The 25,794-nt window shown below is 40.5% G+C and overlaps 2 protein-coding genes across 3 annotated transcripts; both read left to right on the plus strand.

Moving 5' to 3' along the window:
- The first annotated feature begins 360 nt into the window (after window positions 1–360).
- LOC124461195 (E3 SUMO-protein ligase ZBED1-like) lies at window positions 361–2,313 on the plus strand. 2 transcript variants are annotated; one of them, XM_047012749.1, is made up of 2 exons: window positions 361–2,034; window positions 2,110–2,313. In XM_047012749.1, the coding sequence occupies exons 1-2, from the start codon at window positions 823–825 to the stop codon at window positions 2,305–2,307; spliced, it is 1,410 nt and encodes a 469-aa protein (XP_046868705.1). In that variant the 5' UTR covers window positions 361–822; the 3' UTR covers window positions 2,308–2,313. The 2 variants fall into 2 exon arrangements, with proteins under 2 accessions (XP_046868705.1, XP_046868704.1); XM_047012748.1 differs by having other exon boundaries at window positions 363–2,034; window positions 2,101–2,313.
- Window positions 2,314–10,337: 8,024 nt separating this feature from the next.
- On the plus strand, window positions 10,338–14,464 carry LOC124461197. The gene is made up of 6 exons (XM_047012751.1): window positions 10,338–10,405; window positions 10,885–11,015; window positions 11,756–12,347; window positions 12,524–12,783; window positions 13,143–14,215; window positions 14,297–14,464. The coding sequence occupies exons 1-6, from the start codon at window positions 10,338–10,340 to the stop codon at window positions 14,462–14,464; spliced, it is 2,292 nt and encodes a 763-aa protein (XP_046868707.1).
- Window positions 14,465–25,794: the final 11,330 nt, after the last annotated feature.

The raw sequence follows: 25,794 nt of genomic DNA on the forward strand, positions 1-25,794 counted from the left end.
GTTGATACTATAGCAGAGTATCCTTGTGCTAAAATTTCGCGACCAATTACAATATTATTTTTCATATTATTATCTTGGACTACATGAAATACTACATCGATACAATTTCCATTTATCATTACATTACTTGTGATTTGAATTGACGAAACTACACTAACATTACCAATTCCACTAAATGATATTACGTTATTTGTTCTTTTCCCAGACAGTTTGTGTGCTATGCTCTCTTTGACTAACGAGCATTCTGCGCTAGAGGTGGGAAACTATCGATGGCACTATCGACACTATCGATGGTTGAGCACTATCGAGTCGACTCACTATCGATGGTCATGCAGTACCGATAGTGTATCGATAGTGCCTCGATAGTGTCACCAATAGTTGTGAAATAAATTCCGCGTTTTGAAAAAGTGGCGTCGCTTGGCTGGTGAAAAATTTTCTTGCTTTCAATTACAAAACAAAAACATAATTTTAAAGAAATGGATCGCTTTCTCCAAGTGGGTAATAAAAATAAGAGTAGTTGAAGCAATTTCAAAGCAACCGAAAATACGTCCAACTTGCGGGATCACCTGAAACGGTTTCATCCTAGTTTAAGGGACGATGAAAGGAACTCCGCTAATTATGGAGATCAGGGCGACAGCATATTATCCACCAGCAGCAACTGCCGATCAAGTATGAGATCTTTAGATTCATACATTAAAAACTCTGTCCTGTACGATTCCAACTCATCGCGAAAAAACATTGTTGATAAAACTTTAGCGGAGATGGTCGCCTTGGATAGCATAGTAGAGGATCGTGGATTCATCAAGTACAGCAAAATTGTGGATGCCAGGTACAAGCTGCCAAGTCGCCGTCATATACAAATGGATGATGGATTTATTTAAAGAAACTTCGGCAAAGCTTTCAACCATTCTAGAAGAAGTTTCTAGTGTTGCTGTTACGTGTGACATATGGTCGTCACGTGCCAACATAAGTTTTTTTAAAGTGACTAGCCACTTTATTCATGAGTTCACTCTTAAAACAGCTTCATTGGCAACAAGAAAGCTATTGGATGCCACGAACCATTCAGCTCAAAATATTGCGAATACTTTGCAAGAAGTTTTAAATTCTTGGGGTTTGTTTGACAAAACTGAGTGTATTGTCACGGACAATGCCAGCTCCATGATCGAAGCTTGCGAGCTGTTAAAAATTCGTAACATTCCCTGCTTTGCTCACACGTTAAATTTGGTTGTTCAAGACGGTCTAAATTTCGACGATGACGAAAAAACAATGGCAATAATTTCAAATTGTAAAGCAATTGTAAAATTTTTCAAAAAAAACACTATTGCTAATGAAAAGTTTAAGATGGCGCAAGAAAAGTTTGGGTATTCACTTTTACAAGAAACTCCAACTAGATGGAATAGTTTCTTTTATATGATTCAACGAATACTGGCGACCCATGATGAAATTGCAGTAGTACTATTGTCTACATCCAATGCACCACTCCCATTTCAAGCGGAGGAAATTGATGTTTTGAAGGACTTGGAAAAAATTCTTACAGTATTTGAAGAAGTTAGCAAAAGAATATCTGGTGGGAAATATGCTACGATTTCGCTTATAATTCCCTTGACAGATGTACTTATTCGTAAAACGCATACTATTTCTTCGGATGTGCACACTGAAGTTGGACAAAAAATGGTCACTGTTTTATTAGATTCAATCGTAAAACGTTTATCGCCATATGAAAAAAAAACTGCGACGAGAATGGCGACAATTTTAGATCCCCGATTTAAAAAGATTGGGTTTCAACATATGTCAAATGCCGAACAAGCTGCACATTGTTTCGAAAACGAGTTGACGGCTTTAATGAACAAAGATAGTTCAAATGACACAAATGTGGAACCCATCTCAACAAATAAGGACCCGCTTTTCGACTACATTGGGAACAAAGCCCGTTCCATGGCTAGAAACACGCGATCGGATGCTATCATTGCGAAGAGGCAGTATTTGGAAAGGCCCTTAAGCCAACAAGATGTTGATCCCCTATTATGGATGAAAGTAAATTATAAAATTTTAAATATCAATATCCAAAAATTAATTTGTTCTCATTAATATTTTTCTTAGGTTAACCAGACGGACTTTCCTGCAATAAAAACGTTGATGTTAAAATACTTTTGCATTCCGGCCACTTCTGTCCAGTCAGAGCGGGTATTCAGCAAGGCAGGGCAAATAGTATCAGACCGCAGAACACGTCTAAAGGAGGAGAATGTGAACATTTTGTTATTTTTAGACCAAAATCTTTGGCTTACTTCCTCGGAAACCACCGAATAAGCGACTTAAAACATATATATATACATATAAATAATTAAAAACATTAAACTATGTATTTGAAAAATTAATTTTAGTTGTTTTATGTAGGTCACTATCGAGGCACTATCGAAGGCACTATCGAGGCACTATCGATGGTTTGGTAAAAAACTATCGCCGCTATCGATGGTGCCGACTATCGATAGTTTCCCACCTCTATCTCCAATTACCGATACTTTAAAGCATAAGCGTAAATTCATATGGACATCAGAAGCTCAGTCAGCATTTGAGGACTTGAAAACACGTTTAAGCAAGGCACCAGTTTTACATAGTCCCGATTTTAGAAAACCTTTCTCCATAAACTGTGACGTCAGTCATACAGGAGTTGGCGGTGTGCTAACCCAGTTAACAGAGGATAAGGACGAAGTACCCATTGCGTTTATGTCAAAAAAACTGAGGCACAAACCAGGCACAAAGAAACTACTCAGTTACAGTTTTATTAATAAGACATTGGAAAAACTCAGGCGCTACTATTACTGACCAAATCTAGTGTCAGAAGTTAAAGAGTTTATAAACAGATGTGATGTTTGTAAAGCCACTAAACACCCGAATTATACGTTAAGGCCACCATTAGGCAATTCGGGTGAAACGTCAAGATTCTTCGAGAATCTGTATGTGGATTTGTTGGGTCCTTACCCGCGTACCTAAAGAGGGTAAAAAAGTTTACCGCGGAAGTGGTTACCCAGTTTCTAGAAGAGGATCTTTTTCATTGTTTTGGGGTACCTGAGATTATAGTATCCGATAATGGGCCCCAATTTAGAGCACACCATTTTAATGAGCTGTTGCATAGGTATAAAGTGCGTCACACATATACGGCTGCATATGCTCCGCAGGCTAACGTGTCGGAGAAAGTAAACCGGTCGGTATTGGCAGCAGTGAAGGCTTCCAAGCCAGTCTTATTGGGACGAAAGTTAAGTAGTATCGCTTGTGCCTTGAGGTCTACTATTCATTCGGCGATAAACACAACACCCTATAGGATGACATTTGGTCAGCATATGGTAACCGACGAGTCCTTTTACCAAGTGCTACGGAACTAAGAATTGTTAGAGGATCGGGCTGTAAGGTTTACTAGGGACGACTCTTTCGAAATAATGGGAACTAAAGCTAAAGAGGAGTCACGAAAACAGCATGAGCGGAATGAGAATCTGTATAATTTACGTAGTCGCGAGGGGTCTTTTTCAGTGGGACAAGATGTATTTCGTAGGAACTTCCAGCAAAGTAATTTCTCAAAAGGATTTAACTCCAAGTTAGCGCCACCGTTCGTGAGGGCGAGAGTGAGACGCAAGCTCGGCAACGCGTACTATGAGTTAGAGAATCTACAAGGCCATTTGGTAGGCAAATTCCATGCAAAAGATATTAAGCAATAATTTTTTTTTTTACCCGGTTTCAAGCGAGTATCACCCTTTCCATTAGGTAAGTGTGATTTTAGTGGGGGGTTTTGTAGTAGCGCTTGTAACCGTTTGTATTTAGAAAGAAAACGAAAAAGAGAGTAGGAATGATTTTTCTTCTTTATACCTAAAACGATATATAAACGTTTTATCCCTAAAAGCGAGCAATATAGGTTTCACATACGTTCGCTGCTTTCACTTCTTGCACTGCTTGCGCTGCTTGTATTGTTAGTTAGCGTTATGCTAACTAACAGAATTTGGACTAACATTGTAAAATTTGGGAAAAAATAGGAACTGCGATTTTGAGATTCATTTTTGGTTCAGAAAATTTTCTTTGAATTTTTCAATCCGATTACCTTCTCTTGGGTTTTTTTGTGGCGCCCCCTAGGCTCCTCTAGAGTTGGGATCAGGGAAGTTTAGGGGTAATCGAGGCGAAGAGAGGGGTCCAAAGAGGACTAAGGGATAGAGATTTAGCCAAGTATGTCGGCCCCCATGGGAATGACTTTTCTTTTCCAAATCATCTTCAACTAGTGCGGATTTTTTTTTCGGAAAAAGTCCGATTGTGAAATTTGAATTGTGAATTCGAAGCAGTTTTCTTCCTTCAGTGAGTGATAGTGTTTTATTTCAAAATAAATATAAGTACAGCGCTATAAACGCGCATAATTAGTATGAGTAAATGAAGCAATATTTAGGAAAAATGTTTGTCTTTTAGGCATATGGGCATATTCTTTTAATTCGGCGCCAAATCAAATGGTAAATAGAAAAAAAGGCGCCTTTTAATGTGTGTAGTAAGAAAGTTTTGTTTTATATATAGAATTAGCACCAAGTTCACAGACTAGATGCAATGGTCTAAGCCGGTCAGCCGACTAAGGAAAGGCCTATGAGGGACAAGCCGTCAAAACGGACCGAAGCCCCTGGAGCAGCAAATGCAGAGTATTGGTCAGAAAAGATCTGAGACGGGCATGAAAGAGTAAAACAAAAGAAGAGTATATGATTCTCTAGGCTAAAGGAGAGACTCCCCCCGCAAGCAAACTCTGATAAGTAAAAGCTTTTTTGTAATAACTATCAACCAGCGGAGCTTTTATATGTGTAGCCGCTTGTCTGGCGCTCGGTTTTGGTTGTTTTATTCGCTGCATAGCCTTCAGCCAAGAAACTAAATATCTTCGGCCCTAATATTGCATGGGTTAAACTAATGTTGGGCGAAAATAATTTATGCCTTTAATTTGTTTTCTCTAATACTTTTGCCTTAAAGCTAACTTTTAAATTGTAAAATTCTGAGTCTTTGGGGTACATTAAAGCCAAGTTAATTTTTTTGTAATTTTTTTACTTTACTTTTATAATTTCAAATGTAATTTTTTTGGTCATGAGTGAACTTTTTTTGTGAAAATTTGAACATTTTGGTTCACCCCCTTTTTTTTGGCACGCCACTGGCGAAAGCTTAGCATGATTTAATTCTCTCTCGAGCCAATAACATACACTCTCCCTATTTTTTTACACAATTACTTACAGCGGTCACCAGAAAGTGGTCACTTAAGTCAGTACTCTTTTGTTTTAATATCATTTTTTTGTTTTTGGTATATGATTGACCAAGTGGAGTAAAGAGAGAGTTAAAGCAGTTTTCGTTGCTCTCGTTTAAATAACATGTAAAATTGAATTTTGGTCATCAGAAGTTTAACTTATGCACAAAAAAAATTTGTTTCTTTCTTTGAATTTTAATATGCTTTTCATATAAATTTTGTCATACCTATTGATGATGCATAAATTAACTTTGCTGGTTCGTTTTGTACTATAAAATAGGTTTTTATTTTATTCCCTGTGGTGGTTTCTGTTGACCAATAAGCAATTAACTAACTGAACATACATTTTTTGTTTTCACCACACGCTTGATATTGCATCAGCCAAAAACGGTGTGACCATGCAACTTAAAGTTAAAAATAATAAAATAGAAAGATCGTTTACATTCAAATAAATTAAAGTTTAAGAATTCAGCAACCGTTCCTCAACATACCGCCGTTCCCTGAAACAATGTTTCTGAAACTGGCAGGGGAGCCACCTTGGTTATGGGACGGGTCATCTCTCCTGTAGCTGTCTTTAACTTAAGGGCTCGTACTAGACCGGGATGCGGGCCAGGATCCATGAAGCCGGAGGAGTATGAGAGTCCCTTACCACGAGATCATCAGGCTTCGGGTTTGCCGATTTCATTAACCATTTTGGCCTCTGCTGCAACGACGTAAGGTATTCAAGATGCCACCTTTTCCAAAAGCCTTGCAACATGGCCTGAGATTGCTACCAGTAATCCAATCGGTTTGCCGGCACTTGGTCCAAATCTCCATCTGGCACTGTGGTGTAAGGACGACCGATCAGCATGTGAGCGGGCGAAAGATATCCAACGTCTGTATCAGAAGTGACACAAAGAGGCCGTGAGTTGATCACCACCTCATCTTCCACCTGTGTTAACAACGTATGCATTTGTTCGAATGTAAGAACGGCGTGGCCGATTACTCGGTGTAAATGAAGCTTCACAGAGCGCAAAGCCGATTCCCATTTGCCTCCCAGTGAGGCGCATGTGGCGGTATGAACTTCCAGTTGATGCCTTCGATCGATAACGCCTCTGATATCTTGTTATTGTGCAGCTGAGATTGAACTAATTGTTGATTGAAATGAAACGTCTAAGAGCAGCAAAAACTGTATCAGTGCTAAGATCTGTTGCCAGCTCCAAGTGTAAAGCTGAGGTTGCCATGCATACGAAGAGACATATGTATCCCTTTCCCTTTCGAGCGGTCCTTCCTTTATGTGTCTTCATCATGATTGGGCCAGCATAATCACAGCCTGTATTTTCGAACGGAAATGCTTGCCGAACTCTCACTGCCGGTAGTGCGGCCTTTAGTTGGTTGCTGGTATGTGCTCGCTGTCTGAAGCACTTCATACAGTTGTGAGTAACTTTACGAATCAGATTTCTGGCTCCCATTATCGAGAAACGTTGACGAACTATGATAAAGAGGGCCGAAACTCCTGGGTGTAGATTATGTTGATGCTCGTGTTCTAAAATCAGGTGAGATATGCGATGCTTCCTCGGCAAGATGAGCGGATGCTTGGCTGAATATGATAACTCTGAATTATTGAGGCGACCTCCTACACGTAGAAGCCCACTGTCATCTAGAATCGGCGTCAGGGTACACAGCTTAGAGCCTTTTGGTACGCATCCTTCATTTCGTAGCGCTTTTCGTTCTTTATGCCATTCGTCTTGAGCTTGCTGCAAACATAGGTTCCTGGCTGCCTTGTACTCGTCACAGGTTACGGCGAAAGTGTCTGACCTTTCTTGGGGGTTTTTCATGTGTCGGATGAATCGTAAAATGTTTGCCACAATGCGCACAAGTCTTGGCCAGGAAGAAACATGACCAATAAGTTCTTCGAGGGGAGATGACTCGTTCATGGTTTCCGCGAGAGTATCTAATACTGTACCCTTCAACTCCTTTTGGTACTCGTCATCTAAAATTAAGTTAGAGATTTGTATATCATCTTCGTTACCTAAGTTAAGATGTGTCTCAGCCAGCCAATCGGGACCCTTCCATCAGAGAGTAAACGGGAGTAAGTCCTCAGCCAGCATTCCTCTAGAAGCGCAATCTGCAGGGTTCTGCTTGATATTAACATGGCGCCACGAGTCCCTTGGTATTACTTCCAATATTTCGGCAGTACGATTTCCAATGAACGTCTTTAAACTAGCTGGCAAGTGATTCAGCCATGCCAACACAATTGTCGAATCACACCAAGCATATACGGTGCTTTCTAGATCCTTCCAAGCTAATTTAATTGATGCGATCAGCCGACTTAGCAGAAGTGCGCCACATAATTCCAAACGAAGGAATCATTGCTGCTAAAGTGGAGCGACCCATGTTTTCGCCGCAATCAGTGAAACCTCTATGCTGCCATCCTGGTTCACGATCCGAGAGTATACGACTGCTGCGTATGCTTTTATTGATGCCTTTATTGAATATGACGCCGTATCTTTAACTGCCTTATGTTGTTAATGTCTTCGCGATGCTTACGCCATCGGTCTGCCAGCTTAGTTGGAAGCGGTGAATCCCAATCAAGATTAAGAAGCCAGAGCTCTTGGAAAAGGATCTTGAATTGAACAATGACCGGCGCCAGTAGACCAAGCGGGTCAAATATGCGTGATACGTCTGATAATACTTGTGTTGGAGGAGACGTCATTGTTAACTTAGATTTGTATATATTAAAATTTCTTATATTATTTGTTTAAGATTATCGGAATTTCTACCACTGTATTTACATTAACATGTTCTAAAAGCTTCTGTTACATGGCTCATGAAGAGCTTCTAACTCATGAAAACGAAATATAAAAATGACTTCTTTCTGGAATTCGAAGAGGAGAAGACTTAATTTTCCTCACTCCACTCCACATGCTATTGAGCATTGGAGTTTTGTACCATCTGCAACTGGGCAGATCAAACAACTTGTCTTTTTGAACTTTCTGTGCATTCGCTCAACCTTATACCATATGTGAAGATGTCAGACTTTGGTTCCCAATGTATTCCTAATACCTTGACGGAGGAGGCATCTCCAGTCACACTTGTCGCTGCTGCTTCTTCTAAAGGGCCGATTCCGTAGGTATTGGATACCCATTTCCCAAGCTCCAGCTGATAGATGAATAAGTTCATCCTTGTTACGTATAAGTTGGTCGTCCACATAGAAATCTTCCAATAGAATCTTGGCAACTGTTGGATATTTATGCTTTAGTTCGATGGCAAGTTGTTCTAACACACGTACAGCTAAAAACGGTGCACAGGCTGTTCCATAAGTTACAGTACAAAGCTGGAAATGTTGCATCTCTTCAGTTGGGTTTTCTCTCCATACAATTCGTTGATAATTTCGGTGATTTTGAGAAATCCATATTTGCCTAAACATATTAATGATGTCTGCGCAAAACACAAACTTATAAAGTCGAAAGCGTAAACACACATCCATTAGGTTACGCTGAATACTTGGGCCCACTAGTAACTCATTGTTTAGTGATCTGCTACTCTTATCTTTATAAGATCCATCAAATACAATTCTCAATTTCGTACCAATAACCGGATGGTGAGGCATATAGAACATGTGTTCTTTCGGTGCACTCGTCTTCTCTGACTCATCAAGGATTCGCATGTGTCCCAAAGCGATGTATTCGCGCATGAACTTGGTATACTCTTCCTTTAACCTTTTATCTTTCTGAAGTCGACGTTTTACTGAATAAAATCGTGATGTTGCTCCCTGAAGAGTATCTGCAAACTTAACATCCGAGTTCTTAAATGGAAGCTCAACACTATACCTCCCATTTGAGTCACGAAAGTGTGTAGAGCGAAAATGATTCTCGACCTTTAAGTCATCAGCAGTGGGCGGCAAACTGCCACTTAATTCTTCCAATTCTCAAAACCTTTGGAGCGATGTATTTATTTCGATCGTTGATAACAGAGATGCTGTAGTTGATCCTTGTTTAGCTGCAATTGAGGTGACCACCCACCCGAATATTGTGGATATTGCAATTATGTTTCCATGCTTATCTAATACCTTCTCTCCTGTGAATACGGACCACACGTAGTCGCTACCCAAAATGTCCACATGCTTAGCGCTGGTTTCCGGTTGATCAGCCAGTTCTAACCCATCGAAAACTTTCAAAACGGCCGGGTCGACTTCATCCTTTGGCAATAGAGTGGTTATCTTACCTAAGACATGAGCTGTAATATCTAGTGTATGCTTCGAGAACCTTGATTTCAAATGTACTGCGCTGACCCCTCTTGTAGTATCGGCCTTGATTGACGAAATTCCTGAGACAAGTATTCGAGATGGTAAGCGTAAGAGGCCCAGTGATCGCATGCAATGCTCCGATATGTATGATAGTTCTGATCCACTATCAAAGAGAACACGACAAGTGGTGTATGATCCCTTTGAATTTAATGCCAAAACTAGAGCTGTGGGAAAACACACACTCCTTGGTTTTCCTCGCGGCTGTAGATTTACCGCAGAAAGTGCTAAATAACTCTGTGATTCTATAGATTGGACTTCCTTTAGTTGCTTAGTTTCGGCAATCAAGGCTACTGTGGGTGTTCAGGAACGGATTGCGTTTATCGATAAGTCAGATGTGGTTGTAAGAATCGACACATACATAAGCATTGTACACACACACATATTTGTGCGCTGCTGCGACAGCGCTTTTTCTCTTTGGTTTAGTAATAAATTGGCGCTCAACTGATTCAGTAGCGAAGAAATACAAAGTGAAGTTATCCAACTTAATTTCAAGGTACAGTCCACTGCTAGATCAAATCATAATTTGGTCATTCGAGCCGAGTAAGGGAATCGGTTTTCGATCGAATAAAGTGCTTTTCGTTCGAATTTCTTGGATCTATTGGAAAGTTTGGAGGATTATTACTCTGGAATAGTTCTGTAAAATGGAAGAACTAAAGGCATTGGTGGGTCGACGGGTGGGTGGATTCAGAGATCGATCACGTGACCTACGAAGAGAAGTACTTGAAGGCATATTCTTTACTTCTGGGAAAAAAACGGCTAGTTCAACAACAAGCATCATTGTCTGGCGACGGCGATGGCGCCATGGGTCTGCACGCATATAACGACGACATCGTTCATCTGCTGCAACAACAACAACAACTCTTTGAACAGTTAGCTGCAAATCAGAGCAGTTCACTTGTCGATGCCCGCTCGCAATGAGATGGCTGCTTCTGGTTCGACTTCGAGAAACGGCACGACGGCATTCGTGCATGGCGGCGAATTGCCAAAAATTCAAATAAAACGGTTCGCTGGACTCTACACAGAGTGGCCAGCTTTTCAAGATATCTATGAGAGCACGATACACAACAAAAGGGAGTTAGCCAACACTCAAAAGTCCATCATTTAAAAACACTGCTCGTCGATGATGCTGCCAACTTGGTGCGGCACCTGGCGATAACTGACACGGCTTACAACACTGCTTGGGAACGCTTAAAGGAAAGATACAATAGGCCACGCCATATTGTGAACTCATTTTTGGAGAAATTTATGGGTCTACCAACGACAAACAAAATTGATGTGTCCATCTTACGCAAGGTATCAGATGGCACAAATGAGATTGTTCGCGGTCTGGATGCGATCAATCATACAGGACGGGACTGCTGGATACAATATCTGGTATTGGAAAGCTTGACGCTGATACACGGCGCAGGTGGATTGAGCGCAGCATGGGCAACGAGGCGCCCACACTGGAGGAATTCTTCAAGTTCTTAGATGATCGTTGTGAGGAATTAGAACTCAGCAAACGGGAGATTGCGTTTGGAGGCAAAATGCCGGCGCAAATCACACACACAAAACGGGTCACACATTCGATGGTTGCAGTTCAAGCTGGCAGCTGCACCAAATGTCAGGCGACGGATCATAAGTTGTATGGCTGTCAACAATTCACGGATTTAACACTTGCAGAACGTCGTATGTTCATCAGGGAAAAGTCTTTATGTTATAATTGCCTGAAATCAGGGCATATGGTCAAAAACTGTCCATCATCATTCTCATGCAAATATTGTAAAGGTAAGCACCATTCTCTGATCCATGATCCAGGTAACTCAATGGCTTTAAGGAACTTGCAACAAGGAAAAAGGGAGAATCAGCGTAGTCCAAACGCTTCTCATCACGATTTTTCTACAACAAGTCTAGTGGCTCATAATGGGAGTGCACCAGCAACGGTTTGTTCACAAAGCTCTGCAAAATTGAAAACAGGAAAAGGTTTAAATCGAAGCATATTGCCTACTGCAACGGTTTATGTTCAAAAGGTAAATGGAGACTACATTACATGTCGTATCTTACTAGATACTGGGTCGGAACTTTCATATGTATCAGAACGATGCATACAAGCACTTGGATTGCCACGGTCGGCATCATCCATTTTGGTCACAGGAATCTCTTCGGTTCAGGCTGACACCACAAGGGGAAGCACGCTTCAGATAAAGTCAAGGTATTCAAACAATCACTTAATGGTACAGGCTCATGTTCTTGGCAAAATCACATCAACACTGGAAACACTGATGTCTTTAGCGATCTTCAACTCGCTGACTCGGAATTCACCACAAGCGCTCCAATTGATGTTCTTTTGGGCGGTGAACACGTTTGGTCTACAATCACAGGGAAAAAGTTGTATGACAATACGGGCAAACTCATTGCAATATCATCGGTTTTCGGATGGGTCATCAGCTCTATAACGATGCCCCAAGCTAACAACGCTTTCGCTTTGACATCATACATCGATGTTAACGCTTCGCTCCAGAGGTTTTGGGAGCTAGAGGACATCAGTTCCACAACCAAATTGGAACCTGATGATGAGCAGGTGGAGAAACACTTTCTCGCTACGCACACTCGAGATGAAAAGGGGAAGTACATCGTGGAACTTCCATTCAAGGTCACTAATCCTGAATTGGGGGATACTCTACAAGGAGCTCTTAATCGTTTCCAATCGGTGGAACGACGCTTACAACAAGATGCAAATCTAAGAGCAAAATATGTCAACTTTATGGGGGAATACTTCGATTTGGGGCATATGCGCGAACTGCCACCAGATGAAGTCAATAATGACCAACGGTTTTATCTACCACATCACCGGGTTTTGGCACGGAAACTGAGAGTAGTTTTCGAAGGATCATTTTGCGACACCAAAGGCAAATCACTTAACGATTATCTCTTTACAGGGCCTAGCATTCAACGCGATCTCTTTGCTGTCTGCTTGCGCTTTCGGATGTATAAATTTGTATTCTCAGCCGACATAGTCAAGATGTTTCGGCAGATTTGGGTGAACAACAAACACCGCGACTTCCAGAGAATTGTCTGGAGAGAAAGGCCATCGGATCCAATCAAACACTATCAACTATGCACCGTCACTTATGGCACCTCATGTGCACATTCCTGGCTGTTAGGGTATTAGAGCAACTGGCTACTGATCATCAGCAGGAATTCCCGAATGCTGCAAGAATCTTACAAGAGGATTTTTATGTCGACGATGTGCTCACTGGGTCAAACAGTGAGGAGGAACTGATACAAAATCGAAAGGAACTTATTCAACTTATGTCCTGTGCTAAATTGGAGCTTAGGAAATGGGTATCAAACACACCTCGCATACCAACAGAAGGAACTGATTCTACACAATCATCTCCAGTCAAGGTTCTTGGACTTTACTGCAACTTGGTCTTGATACATTGTCTTATAATGTTGGTCTAAAAGGAAATGTCGATTGTACAAAACGACAAGTTTTATCGGTGCTTTTGGCACCAATTGTGGTCGAATTCAAAATACTCTATCAACAATTATGGCTTCTCAATTTGGGATGTGATGACAAACTCCCTAAGCAACTATCGGATACTTGGCTCAAATGGCGAGCAGATTTGGATATGCTACAACACATTCAAATAACCCGGTTGGTTGTCAACGACACCGACAACATTGAATTGCATGGATTCTCCGATGCATCTACGAAGGCATCCGCTGCTGTAGTGTACAGCAGAGTAATCAACAAGGATGGCTCGATTTCTACATCGATTATGGCTGCGAAGTCTAGGATGGCTCCGCTAAAGCAGCAATCTCTGCCCCGCCTAGAGCTTTGCGCGGCACTTCTCCTAAGTCAACTCATACGTTCGATAAAGGCGGCACTTCGACATCAAAAGGTCACGGTTTTTGCATGGTGCGATTCCACAATCGTTCTCTATTGGCTATCATACGCACCTTCTCGACTAAAGACATTTGTTGGGAACCGAACTTCGGAAATTCTGGACACCATTCCAAGGCATTATTGGCGTCATGTGGACTCCAAATCAAATCCAGCTGATTGCGCATCCAGAGGTCTCATGGCTGCAGACCTAAAGGACTTTCAGTTGTGGTGGAATGGCCCGTCATGGATACGTGACGTGGATCAGTTTATGGTAAGGTTAAACAACTCACAAGTCTGTTTGAATATTTCAGAAAAGAACATAGAAAAGGAAGTCAAAAGCAATTGTCTGACTGCATTAGTAGAGGCAACTCCTGATCATCCACTTGATCATCTTGTTCAACGAGTATCTTCATGGTTGACGCTCGTTCACGCGGTTGGCTATGTCCTTCGCTTTCTACGGCGCACGAAGGGTCCATTTGGGGACAAGGGCTCAAACTGTCTTACGTTTGAGGAAATCACCGCGGCACGCATTGTATGCTTGCGCCACGCGCAAACCTGCTTTCAGGATGACTATCAATTGCTACTCGCAAATAAACCATTGCGAAGTCGATCTCAGCTGGCTAAACTCTCGCCAATGATCGACAAGGACGGACTACTCAGGGTTGGAGGACGCTTGCACCACTCGCAATTGTCCACAGAGGCGAAACATCCAGTTTTGCTACCGAAATCTCATCGCATCACCAAGCTGATACTTGAATACGAACACAGGGTCAACCTGCACCCTGGCGTCCCATCACTCTTTGTTATGGTACGTCAAACATTCTGGATATTTCGCGCAAGGAACTTGATAAGGAAAGTCACACACGACTGTTTGGCTTGTTTTCGACAGCGGCATCATACATCACAACAAATGATGGGTGATCTACCCAGCATTCGTGTCACTCAGGCACTTCCATTTGTAAACACTGGATGTGACTATGCTGGTCCAATCCTTCTTAAGGATGGAAAGGGGCGCAAACCGCTGAAACACAAACGTTTCTCCTTAGCAAATGAGTAGCGCCTCTCTACGGAGAGGGCCAAGAACTGGTCACAGTTGTATACATTATGCTCCTTAGACTCACATTTAAGACACCCTCTTGAGTCTGTGGAAATCAGTATCCGAGTATATTTCTTAACGTTTGATTGTGCGACTTGTTCGCAGCGGCTTAATTCGAACTCATCGCAACGTTCTCCGAGAAATCTAAGAAAATCCTTAATAATTGGAGATGGTTGTGTAGTAACTGCGACACTACTTCGTTAACTCCCTCACTGGAGTCCACGACCTTAGTTGCTTTTACTGGGTTAACCAATTTTCCCATAGTCTCATAGTCTCCGTAGTCACCTATGGGGTCGACGTACCCTTGCGATTCTTGAAAAACAAACTATCATCAGTGGACCGATCAAACTCCTTCCACACGTTGTCGAGTCTGGTCATCATAGTATCCACCACATTCGCTGTGCAGTTCTCAGGCGGATTCTCCGAAAGTGTCAGCAGCCGCGTGAGGTTGGACTTTAACTTGGTGCGTGTTGCCTTTAGTTTTTCCATCTTAAACTTGAGTAGAATTGCTTATCCCAACAGAATCCAAATCCGGCTCGAAGGACCAAGTGATGCATAAATTAACTTTGCTGGTTCGTTTTGTATTATAAAATAGGTTTTTATTTTATTCCCTGTGATGGTTTCTGTTGACCAATAAGCAATTATCTAACGCAACATACATTTTTTGTTTTCACCACACGCTTGATATTGCATCAGCCAAAAACGGTGTGACCATGCAACTTAAAGTTAAAAATAATAAAATAGAAAGATCGTTTACATTCAAATAAATTAAAGTTAGGAATTCAGCAACCGTTCCTCAACACCTATATATATTTATACCATAATCTATAATTTTAATTTTGAAATGCCTTATTTGTTACTTTTATTAAATATAAGTTTTTAAAATGAATTTAGGCTGAGCCGTTTACAAAGGGGGGATCATGCGAAGTAAGTTAGGTTAAAAATTGGTTTGGCATAGGGACGCTGGGTAATTTTTGTTGGCTTTAGTACAGCGATCATGTTAGGGTGGGCGAATTTTTTTTTTGGGCGTCCCTGACCTCCGACCCCTTTATTGTTCAGCAGCTGCGCCAACAAAACGACGGTATTTCTTTTCTTTTCTCATCCTTTTCTCTATTTTTTTTTTTCTTTTGCAAGTACAAAGCGTTAACCCGAGGATAAATAGTGTCAGTACGCGAATTCATTAATAAAATTGTAACTAGTAGAGCGGTAGTCTACCCATTTCCCCATCCCCCCCATTTCTCACCGACTAATTGAGCCGAAACCAGCGCGTACTACTGATAGGTCTAACCAGTTTCCAACAGCTCGCAGTACAATTGTAGCAGGTTATATGTTACAATCTCAATGGCTAACATAAATCTCCTACCCTGGCATGAAGTGGAGCGAGTTTAAAGAATTGTTCCTTCATCGATACAAAAGCGATGAAACACCAGCAGCGTTTTGAATTTGTTAAGCAGTCGTCCGGGTAATGAAGAGTGCTTGGCAGTATATGCTAGCCGCCTGTTCTCATCGCTAACTGCGGCTTGGAAGGACAAAAACATAGAGGAGATCGCCGTTTCTGTTGCGTTTGCACATATGGTAAATATGGACCGCCGTTTAGAACGAATTGTATTCACTTCAAGGGTGCAAACAAGAAGTGATCTGCAATCGGAGTTGAAGGCTTAAAACTTTCAAAAGCAACGTGATACCGGCCGTGATATCAGCCCTGGTCCTGACAATAAAAGGCGAAAAATGTCAACCACTCTGTGCCATTTCTGCGGACAAGTTGGACACAAAATAGCAGAATGCAGAAAAAACGCGCGACAAGAGACCGAGGCCGAGACCGAGACCCAACGAGAAAAGACCCGTGTTACCTGCTTCAAGTGTGGCCAACCCGGGCATTTTGCGAACCGATGCCCTGGAAATGACGATAATACAAAAGAGTGTAAACCAGTGTTTTGTGTCTGACAAGTTGAACTTCAGGTATGCGAATCACCGATTTGGATGAATTTTGGATATGTTGTAGAATACCCCGTCATTTGAAGCTGTGTGAAATATTTCGGCGCACTATTCTATATTTTCCTAATAAATCGGCTTTAAAGTTATAGCTTTGGTGACTTATAAGTAAAACGCCGAGTGGTCTACAAGCAGCTCGACGGTGTAAGGGGTAGAGGTCCTGCCTAAAATCGACGGAACTCTGGTTCAACCCCCGCCCAAAACTAGTTAGTTTTGGGTTTTCATTTTTTTTTTTTTGCTTTTTCAATAATTATTTTGTCTAATAGCGATATAGGTCTTTTGATGATTTTTGATTGGATTCATTTTTTATGCCTTTACAAAAACATATATATAATATAGACGCAAAATAGACTAATTAACTTCTGCCTTCACATTTTTTGTTGTGATATAAATCATAAAAACATGATACCCGTATGTATATTTCTCAAGACTATGAACATGTTTAAATTAGCTTTTGTGCAAGAACATACCAACTTTAAAACAATTTTAAGGAAACAAACGAAATAAAAATTTGGGAAAACCACTTTCTAATCTGAAGCGAACCATGCATACTTGAGCATTCCCTTCAATATCAGAGATGACACGTGGAATTGCGCCGTCTTTGACGGGGATTTTACTTTAGTGCAGTCTTCTTTTGATGAAATTTCTCGATTTTCTTCTATAAGCGTTAAGGAGTTTTGCATTCTCTTTATCATATTTTAAACTTACCTAAAAAATACAGTACATAATGGCGTGCGTATAGCTGGTACTACCTTAAGCGTACAAGTTAATAATAGTTAATAATAATAATATGCATCTACAATAATTTTAACATACATAAAAATGTTTCGAATTACAAATCATCAAAAGACCTATTTCGCTATTAGACAAAAATAATTATTGAAAAAGCAAAAAAAAAAATGAAAAACCAAACTAACTAGTTTCGGGCGGGGGTTGAACCAGAGTTCCGTCGATTTTAGGCAGGACCTCTACCCCTTACACCGTCGAGCTGCTTGTAGACCACTCGGCGTTTTACTTATAAGTCACCAAAGCTATAACTTTAAAGCCGATTTATTAGGAAAATATAGAATAGTGCGCCGAAATATTTCACACAGCTTCAAATGACGGGGTATTCTACAACATATCCAAAATTCATCCAAATCGGTGATTCGCATACCTGAAGTTCCCCTTGTGAGCCAACAGGAGTCATGTTACATCGAGGTGAGAGCTACCTAATTTTCTTCGACTCTGGTGCCGAGTGTTCCTTGATAAGAGAAAAGATAAGTGGCTGATTGTCCGGGAAGCGCATGAATAATAAAGTAATGCTAAAAAGTATCGGCGATGCCGGTATTTATAGTACTATTCAAATTCTCAGTCAGGTTACCATTAATGATAACATGATAGAAATATTATTTCACGTTGTTTGAGATGAGGACTTGAAGAACGATGTTATCATTGGACGTTAACTCCTTAATCAGGGTTACAATGTTGTGCTTTCACCAAATGCGTTTAAATTTGTAAAATCCAAGTCCGTAAATATTTGTGCCGGTATTGATTGTCCAATTAATCTTGACTAAAGTGTTTTACATAAGCAACAATAGCCAATGTTTCCAACTCGTATGAGTGATATCTAGCCTCAGAGGGCGAAGTTGTTTTGCTAAAATATTCCACCACATGAGGACTACCATTAATACGGTGTAGGAGTATTGCACCATATCCACAGGAACTGGCATCAGTGATATGGATTCAGTGAAATTGATACTGAAATGGCTGATGCTGATAAAAGCAAATTTATAAATTTAATTAAAAATTATACCTCTGCATTTTCTAAAGGGATCTTAAACACACGAGTTAATACAGGTGAAATAAGGATTCGACTAATTGACCCCAACAAAACTGTGCAACCTCGGCCGTATAGGCTCAGTCCAGAAGAGAGAGAGATAGTGCGTGAGAGGTTAAGAGAGTTACTTAGATGTAACATTATCCGCCCAAGTTGTTCTCCGTATTCCAGGAATCTAGTTCCTTCTAAGCCACAACTCGTGTTAGAAAAAATCACCGAGAAGCGAGTAAACTTAGCTGAGATTTTTAAGTGAATGGCTTCTTACGGAACAGAAATTAGATCCAGAGATTGTAGAAATAGTTCGTAAGCTCAATTCCAACGAGCAACAAGATGATTTAATTAAATCCTATGATTTAAGGAAAGGTATTTTACATCGGAAGATTCAAAGAAACAGCAGAACACGTTGTCTACCGGTAGTGCCACGAACATTTAGATGGTCCGTGGTAAACCAGGTACACGAGTCAGTTATGCACCTTGGTTGGCAGAAAACTCTTGACAAGGTTCACCAAAATTATTGGTTTCATAACATGAAACTAAGCATTTAGTTGTAAACGAAGAAGTAAAATAAAATTAAAAACAAAAAAACAAAATCTACATTTAATAAATATGTTCGCAAGTTTGTAAACAATTGCATAACTTGTAGGACTTCCAAGTCGCCTTCTGGGAAAATACAAGCTGAGCTCCCTTCAATCGCGAAGGTGAACATCTCTTGGCTCACTGTTTACATAGACATTTCCCGAAAGTTGAGCGGTAAAAGCGACCTAAAAGAATATGTCATCGTTCAGATTGATGGCTTCACGAAATTTGTACACCTTTATCACACCCTTAAAATAGACACAGAAAGCTGCGTTAAGGCCTTAAAAGCTGGCATTGCCCAATTCGTGATACCAAAACGTATCGTAGCTGATCAAGGAAGGTGCGTTTCAAGTTCTCGATTCTCTAAATTTTGTGATTAATTTTTTTTTTAAAGTTAAGTATATTTATGGATTTTTGTTATGTTATTTTTGTTATTTTTGTTGATACTGATACTGATAGATACTGGGGGCTCAACCGAGATATTGAAGAAGCTGAAGCTGAGAGCAGATCGAGAACCGTGGTGACTCGAGGGGAAAAGAGAGAGCAGACAGCAGACGCGAAGTTATTGATAACTAGAGTTTACTGTGGAAGCAGCAGACCGAGAGACCAGATAGCAGACACGAAGTGGATGATAACTAATGTTTACTGTGGAATCAGACAGACCGAGAGAGCAGACAGAGGCCACGAAGAAACCAGAGGGCCGGGACTAACTTTGACCGCGTCAAAGTTTGTACACCCTTGCAAGTTTTTTGTGTAAAAGGTTCAATGTTTGCGAAAAAACGGCTTAGGAAATAACGAAGATAGTGATCAAAGTCACTGTTCACCAACGATTGTTCCTATGGCAATTTGGCACAGTCATTAATAGCAATGCTAAACTGAGAAATATAAATTTTTATGGCAATTGCTCTAAAAGTAACGAAGGTATTGACCAAAGTCACTGTTTTCGACCGATCGATCCTATGCACTAAGAATTTTGGCGCAGTTTAGGCAAAAAAGTCGGCGGCTGAAGCTGAGAGCAGATCGAGAACCGTGGTGACTCGAGAGGAAAAGAGAGAGCAGACAGCAGACGCGAAGTTATTGATAACTAGAGTTTACTGTGGAAGCAGCAGACCGAGAGACCAGATAGCAGACACGAAGTGGATGATAACTAATGTTTACTGTGGAATCAGACAGACCGAGAGAGCAGACAGAGGCCACGAAGAAACCAGAGGGCCGGGACTAACTTTGACCGCGTCAAAGTTTGTACACCCTTGCAAGTTTTTTGTGTAAAAGGTCTAATGTTTGCGAAAAAACGGCTTAGGAAATAACGAAGATAGTGATCAAAGTCACTGTTCACCAACGATTGTTCCTATGGCAATTTGGCACAGTCATTAATAGCAATGCTAAACTGAGAAATATAAATTTTTATGGCAATTGCTCTAAAAGTAACGAAGGTATTGACCAAAGTCACTGTTTTCGACCGATCGATCCTATGCACTAAGAATTTTGGCGCAGTTTAGGCAAAAAAGTCGGCGGCTGAAGCTGAGAGCAGATCGAGAACCGTGGTGACTCGAGAGGAAAAGAGAGAGCAGACAGCAGACGCGAAGTTATTGATAACTAGAGTTTACTGTGGAAGCAGCAGACCGAGAGACCAGATAGCAGACACGAAGTGGATGATAACTAATGTTTACTGTGGAATCAGACAGACCGAGAGAGCAGACAGAGGCCACGAAGAAACCAGAGGGCCGGGACTAACTTTGACCGCGTCAAAGTTTGTACACCCTTGCAAGTTTTTTGTGTAAAAGGTCTAATGTTTGCGAAAAAACGGCTTAGGAAATAACGAAGATAGTGATCAAAGTCACTGTTCACCAACGATTGTTCCTATGGCAATTTGGCACAGTCATTAATAGCAATGCTAAACTGAGAAATATAAATTTTTATGGCAATTGCTCTAAAAGTAACGAAGGTATTGACCAAAGTCACTGTTTTCGACCGATCGATCCTATGCACTAAGAATTTTGGCGCAGTTTAGGCAAAAAGTCGGCGGCTGAAGCTGAGAGCAGATCGAGAACCGTGGTGACTCGAGAGGAAAAGAGAGAGCAGACAGCAGACGCGAAGTTATTGATAACTAGAGTTTACTGTGGAAGCAGCAGACCGAGAGACCAGATAGCAGACACGAAGTGGATGATAACTAATGTTTACTGTGGAATCAGACAGACCGAGAGAGCAGACAGAGGCCACGAAGAAACCAGAGGGCCGGGACTAACTTTGACCGCGTCAAAGTTTGTACACCCTTGCAAGTTTTTTGTGTAAAAGGTCTAATGTTTGCGAAAAAACGGCTTAGGAAATAACGAAGATAGTGATCAAAGTCACTGTTCACCAACGATTGTTCCTATGGCAATTTGGCACAGTCATTAATAGCAATGCTAAACTGAGAAATATAAATTTTTATGGCAATTGCTCTAAAAGTAACGAAGGTATTGACCAAAGTCACTGTTTTCGACCGATCGATCCTATGCACTAAGAATTTTGGCGCAGTTTAGGCAAAAAAGTCGGCGGCTGAAGCTGAGAGCAGATCGAGAACCGTGGTGACTCGAGAGGAAAAGAGAGAGCAGACAGCAGAGGAGAAGTTATTGATAACTAGTGTTTACTGTGGAAGCAGCAGACCGAGAGAGCAGACAGCAGACACGAAGAAAAATAAGAATATATATATAAATATATACAAAACCAGAGGGCCGGGACTAACTTTGACCGCGTCAAAGTTTGTACACCCTTGCAAGTTTTTGTGTAAAAGGTCTAATGTTTGCGAAAAAATGGCTTAGGAAATAACGAAGATAGTGATCAAAGTCACTGTTCACCACCGTCACAGTCATTAATAGCAATGCTAAACTGAGAAATATAAATTTTTATGACAATTGCGTCACAAGTAACGAAGTTATTGACAAAAGTCACTGTTTTCGAAAGATCGTTCATATGGGAGCTATATGATATAGTCACCCGATCTTGATCAAATTTGGCATAGTCGTTTTATGTGTAATTAACTCACCAATATTAAATTTCACGCCAATAGCTCAGAAAATAACGAAGTTATTGAGAGAAGTCACTGTTCGTGACTTTGACGTTTGTATGGGAGCTATATGATATAGTGATCCGATCCTGCTGAATCCGAGACATATAAACTGTGCAGTATAAACAAACCTACATGCAAAATTTCAGCTCTTTAGCTCCTACGGTCTAGGAGGAGTTCGCGTCGATCCAGACGGACGGACGCACGGACGCACGGACATGGCTATTTGAACTCGCCTCCTCGTGCTGATCAAGAATATATATACTCTATATGGTCGGAGATGCTTCCTTCTATGCGTTGCACACTTCTGACCAATTTTATAATACCCTCTGCAAGGGTATAAATATAAAAGAAGCTAACATCGACTATGCCGAAGTTTATATAGCTTTGCGGTCCTTGGTAATAATAATTTTACATGTTTGTTTTCTGCAACTCAATTCATCAATATACAAACAAAACAATTTTACTCTCTATTTTACTATTTGTTCTTCTTCTTCCCTCATTCCAAAAGCAAAGCAACGCACGCATACACATACAGTTTATGTAGCGTTGCGTCTGTGTGTGTATGCATGTACTCTGTTGATGACGAAAGACGTAGTAGACAGCAAGCAGCGCTTCCGGCAGAGCTGGGAGCAGAGCCAATTATTATATTGACAGTAACTTGTGTTATATTTATCCGATCACATTCAAATTTTGGGATCTGGGGTTTTATATCCAATATGTAAATTTCATAGCATACTCCAATTGTTATGAAAATGTTTCTTCTAGTTCTTCTAGAGCTATATGATATAGTGGTCCGATCATGATGCTTTTCATACTTTATTTTTCCCGGGTAATAAAAAACCCCGAAGAAAAAATTTCAGCCCGATAGCTCTTAAGACGGCTGAGTAAAACGCATACGCACATACGGACGGACGGACGGACATGGCTATATCAACTCAGCTTCTCATGCTGATCAAGAATATATATACTTTATGGGGTCGGAAACGTCTCCTTCTGTGCGTTACGAACATCTGACCAATTTTATAATACCCTCTGCAAGGGTATAAAAATTCATATAAGTAAATACATATTATAAAAAATCAATTTATTGTGTATGTCGGATAGTGTTGATTAAGTGACTAATAAGTCAAAGCCTACTAGTTAGTTTACAGACTGACACCTGGAATGTTGACGTTGTAGGATGACAAGCATCTTTGCTTTAGTAACATGTTTATAAACAAATCTGTCTTCAGGTCAGGTCCTATATAAAGGGGGACCTCGGGATAGAGAGCTCAGTTCACAAACCCCCTGGGAACTAGCCAAAACAGATACTAATAAAAAGTGAAAGTAAAAAGTCTAAAGTGAAAATTCTAAAGTGAAAAGTCTAAAGTGAAAAGTCTAAAGTGAAAAGTCTAAAGTGAAAAGTCTAAAGTGAAAAGTCTAAAGTGGAAAATACAAAAGAAACATGAGTGGAACAAACAAAAGTCTTGGCGCCCCGACATGTATATATCAATATATATCACATCCATATCACATACCTACACCAGTTAAAATGTTCACTACCAAAACTGAAAAGTTGTAAGCGAAGCAGTACGAATTGCATAAAAGATTGAAGATTCTGTATTCTATATTCGTTAGATGCTAGTAAGTGAACTAGCAAAATTCTTAACGAATACAGAAGCAATGGATTAGTTACCATAGCCAAATGCTAAAGAGTGGAGTAACCGAACACCTCTATTTCACAGATGGAATGGAGGAAGGTTTAGATATGGCAGCCATATTACTAGCCAAAGGAGAGTCAAGCAGGCAGGGCACTGGCGATTCGGAAACCAGTGAAGCAGATAGAAGGATGTTTGAAAAGTTGGATGATAGCGAAGGACAGTCGCGACAACTCCAGGAATATTTGGAGGTAGTAGACAGGCAATAGGACAAGGATAATATATATTAATAAAATAAATAATTTATGGGAGAAGGTACAGGCATGCTAAGTATTAACATGATGATGTAGAATTCGTTGTCCGAAATTCATTGTCAATGCTAGAAATGAAAATGAGCAATAAAGAAAATTGTGAAATTGCGAATATAACCGTGAGAGGCGAAATACCGGTATTGCCGAAAATACAGGTACCCATATTTTAAGGAGAACCTAGAGAATGGTCCCTGTTTGTGGAATTATTTGCGGAATTATTTGGAAAAAGAGAGGATTTAAGTCTGACTCTTAAGTCTGCAATTATTTAAAATCCGCGTTAAAAGACGAAGAAAGGAGCATGGTAGCTCATTTACTGTCAGGTTCAGCTGACAAATATAGTACCGCTTGGGAACTTTTAACCAAGCGGTATGAAATTAATCGGAGGGAATTTTCCGAACAATTAAGTCGAGTCGTTGATTTACCGATGATCAATGAATCCGCAAAGAGTGTAAACGGAGCGATTGACATAATTTTTGAGTCAATACACTTAATTAATATTAAAGCAAATTCGTCCGATGAAGTTGACGTAATACTCGCTCAGCACATACTTCGAAAATTTGATAGAGAGGCTCTACAATTTTATGAGAGTCAGATTAGGAATCCAGGAAGATACAATTGCTATCTGATGGCATGGACGTTGCAGTGTTTAAAGATAGTTGTCCGCACTTCTGTGTTGAGTCAACACATACTTCGAAAATTTGACAATTATATGAGAGTCAAATAAGAAAAAACCAGAGGGCCGGGGCTAACTTTGACCACGTCAAAGTCAAAAGGTCTAATGCTTGCGAAAGAACGGCTTAGGAAATAACGAAGTTATTGATCAAAGTCACTTTTCACCACCGATTGTTCCTATGGGAGCTATATGATATAGTCGTCCGATCTTAATCAAATTTGGCACAGTCATTAATAGATATGCTAAACTGAGAAATATAAATTTTTATGACATTTGCGTTAAAAGTAACGAAGTTATTGACAAAAGTCACTGTTTTCGAAAGATCGTTGCTATGGGAGCTATATGATATAGTCACCCGATCTTGATCAAATTTGGCATAGTCGTTTATATGTGTAATTAACTCACCAATATTAAATTTCACGACAATAGCTCAGAAAATAACGAAGTTATTAAGAAAAGTCACTGTTCGTGACTTTGTCATTTGTATGGGAGCTATATGATATAGTGATCCGATCCGGCTAAATCCGAGATATACAACGCCTGCAGTATATACAAGCCTACGTGCAAAATTTCAGCTCTGTAGCTCTTACGGTCTGGGAGGAGTTTGCGTTGATCCAGACGGACGGACGGACAGACGGACGGACGGACGGACGGACATGGCTATTTGAACTCGTCTCGTCGTGCTGATCAAGAATATATATACTTTATATGGTCGGTATTGCTTCCTTCTATGCGTTGCACACTTCTGACCAAAATTAATATACCCTTTTTGCAAGGGTATAAAAATCCAGATACAATTGCTATCCAATGTAATGGAGTACTTAGAGCAAAGATATTGCTCGCTAAGTGTCTTGTGAAAAAAGAAAATATAAAACCGTTACAAAAAACGTCGGTTGCGGTATTCGAAGATAAATATCCGAACTATCCGCCGGGCATAAGGCACATCGGTGCTATAAGCTTCAAGGTTTGTCACTTTCGGAAAGGTATGAAACGGCAAAAAAATACATCTTTGCACAAGGTATTGCAAAATGTTCATAAAGAGACAACATTTAAACAGAATAAGAACAAGATGCTTGAACTATTCAGGCAATATAGTACGCACTAATGAAATGGTCTGTTCATTGTGCAGTAAAAGACACCATAGAAAAAGAGCAGGTATTGCAAAATGTTCATAAAGAGACAACATCAAACTTCAGCTATCAGCGAAGTGTCAAAAGAGTGAAGCAAATGCCAC

This window comes from Drosophila willistoni, unplaced genomic scaffold (assembly GCF_018902025.1).
Source record: "Drosophila willistoni isolate 14030-0811.24 unplaced genomic scaffold, UCI_dwil_1.1 Seg257, whole genome shotgun sequence".
NCBI lineage: Eukaryota > Metazoa > Arthropoda > Insecta > Diptera > Drosophilidae > Drosophila > Drosophila willistoni.

Excerpts from the sequence above, each read along its gene's own strand:
- LOC124461195 (XM_047012748.1), top strand. The coding sequence starts at position 823 with ATGCCAGGTACAAGCTGCCAAGTCGCCGTCATATACAAATGGATGATG. Across the intron at positions 2,035-2,100 it reads ATCCCCTATTATGGATGAAA|GTTAACCAGACGGACTTTCC; the intron begins GTAAATTATAAA and ends TATTTTTCTTAG.
- LOC124461197 (XM_047012751.1), top strand. The coding sequence starts at position 10,338 with ATGGGTCTGCACGCATATAACGACGACATCGTTCATCTGCTGCAACAA. Across the intron at positions 11,016-11,755 it reads CAAGTTCTTAGATGATCGTT|GCTCATGTTCTTGGCAAAAT; the intron begins GTGAGGAATTAG and ends TTAATGGTACAG. Across the intron at positions 14,216-14,296 it reads TCCCATCACTCTTTGTTATG|CGGCATCATACATCACAACA; the intron begins GTACGTCAAACA and ends TGTTTTCGACAG.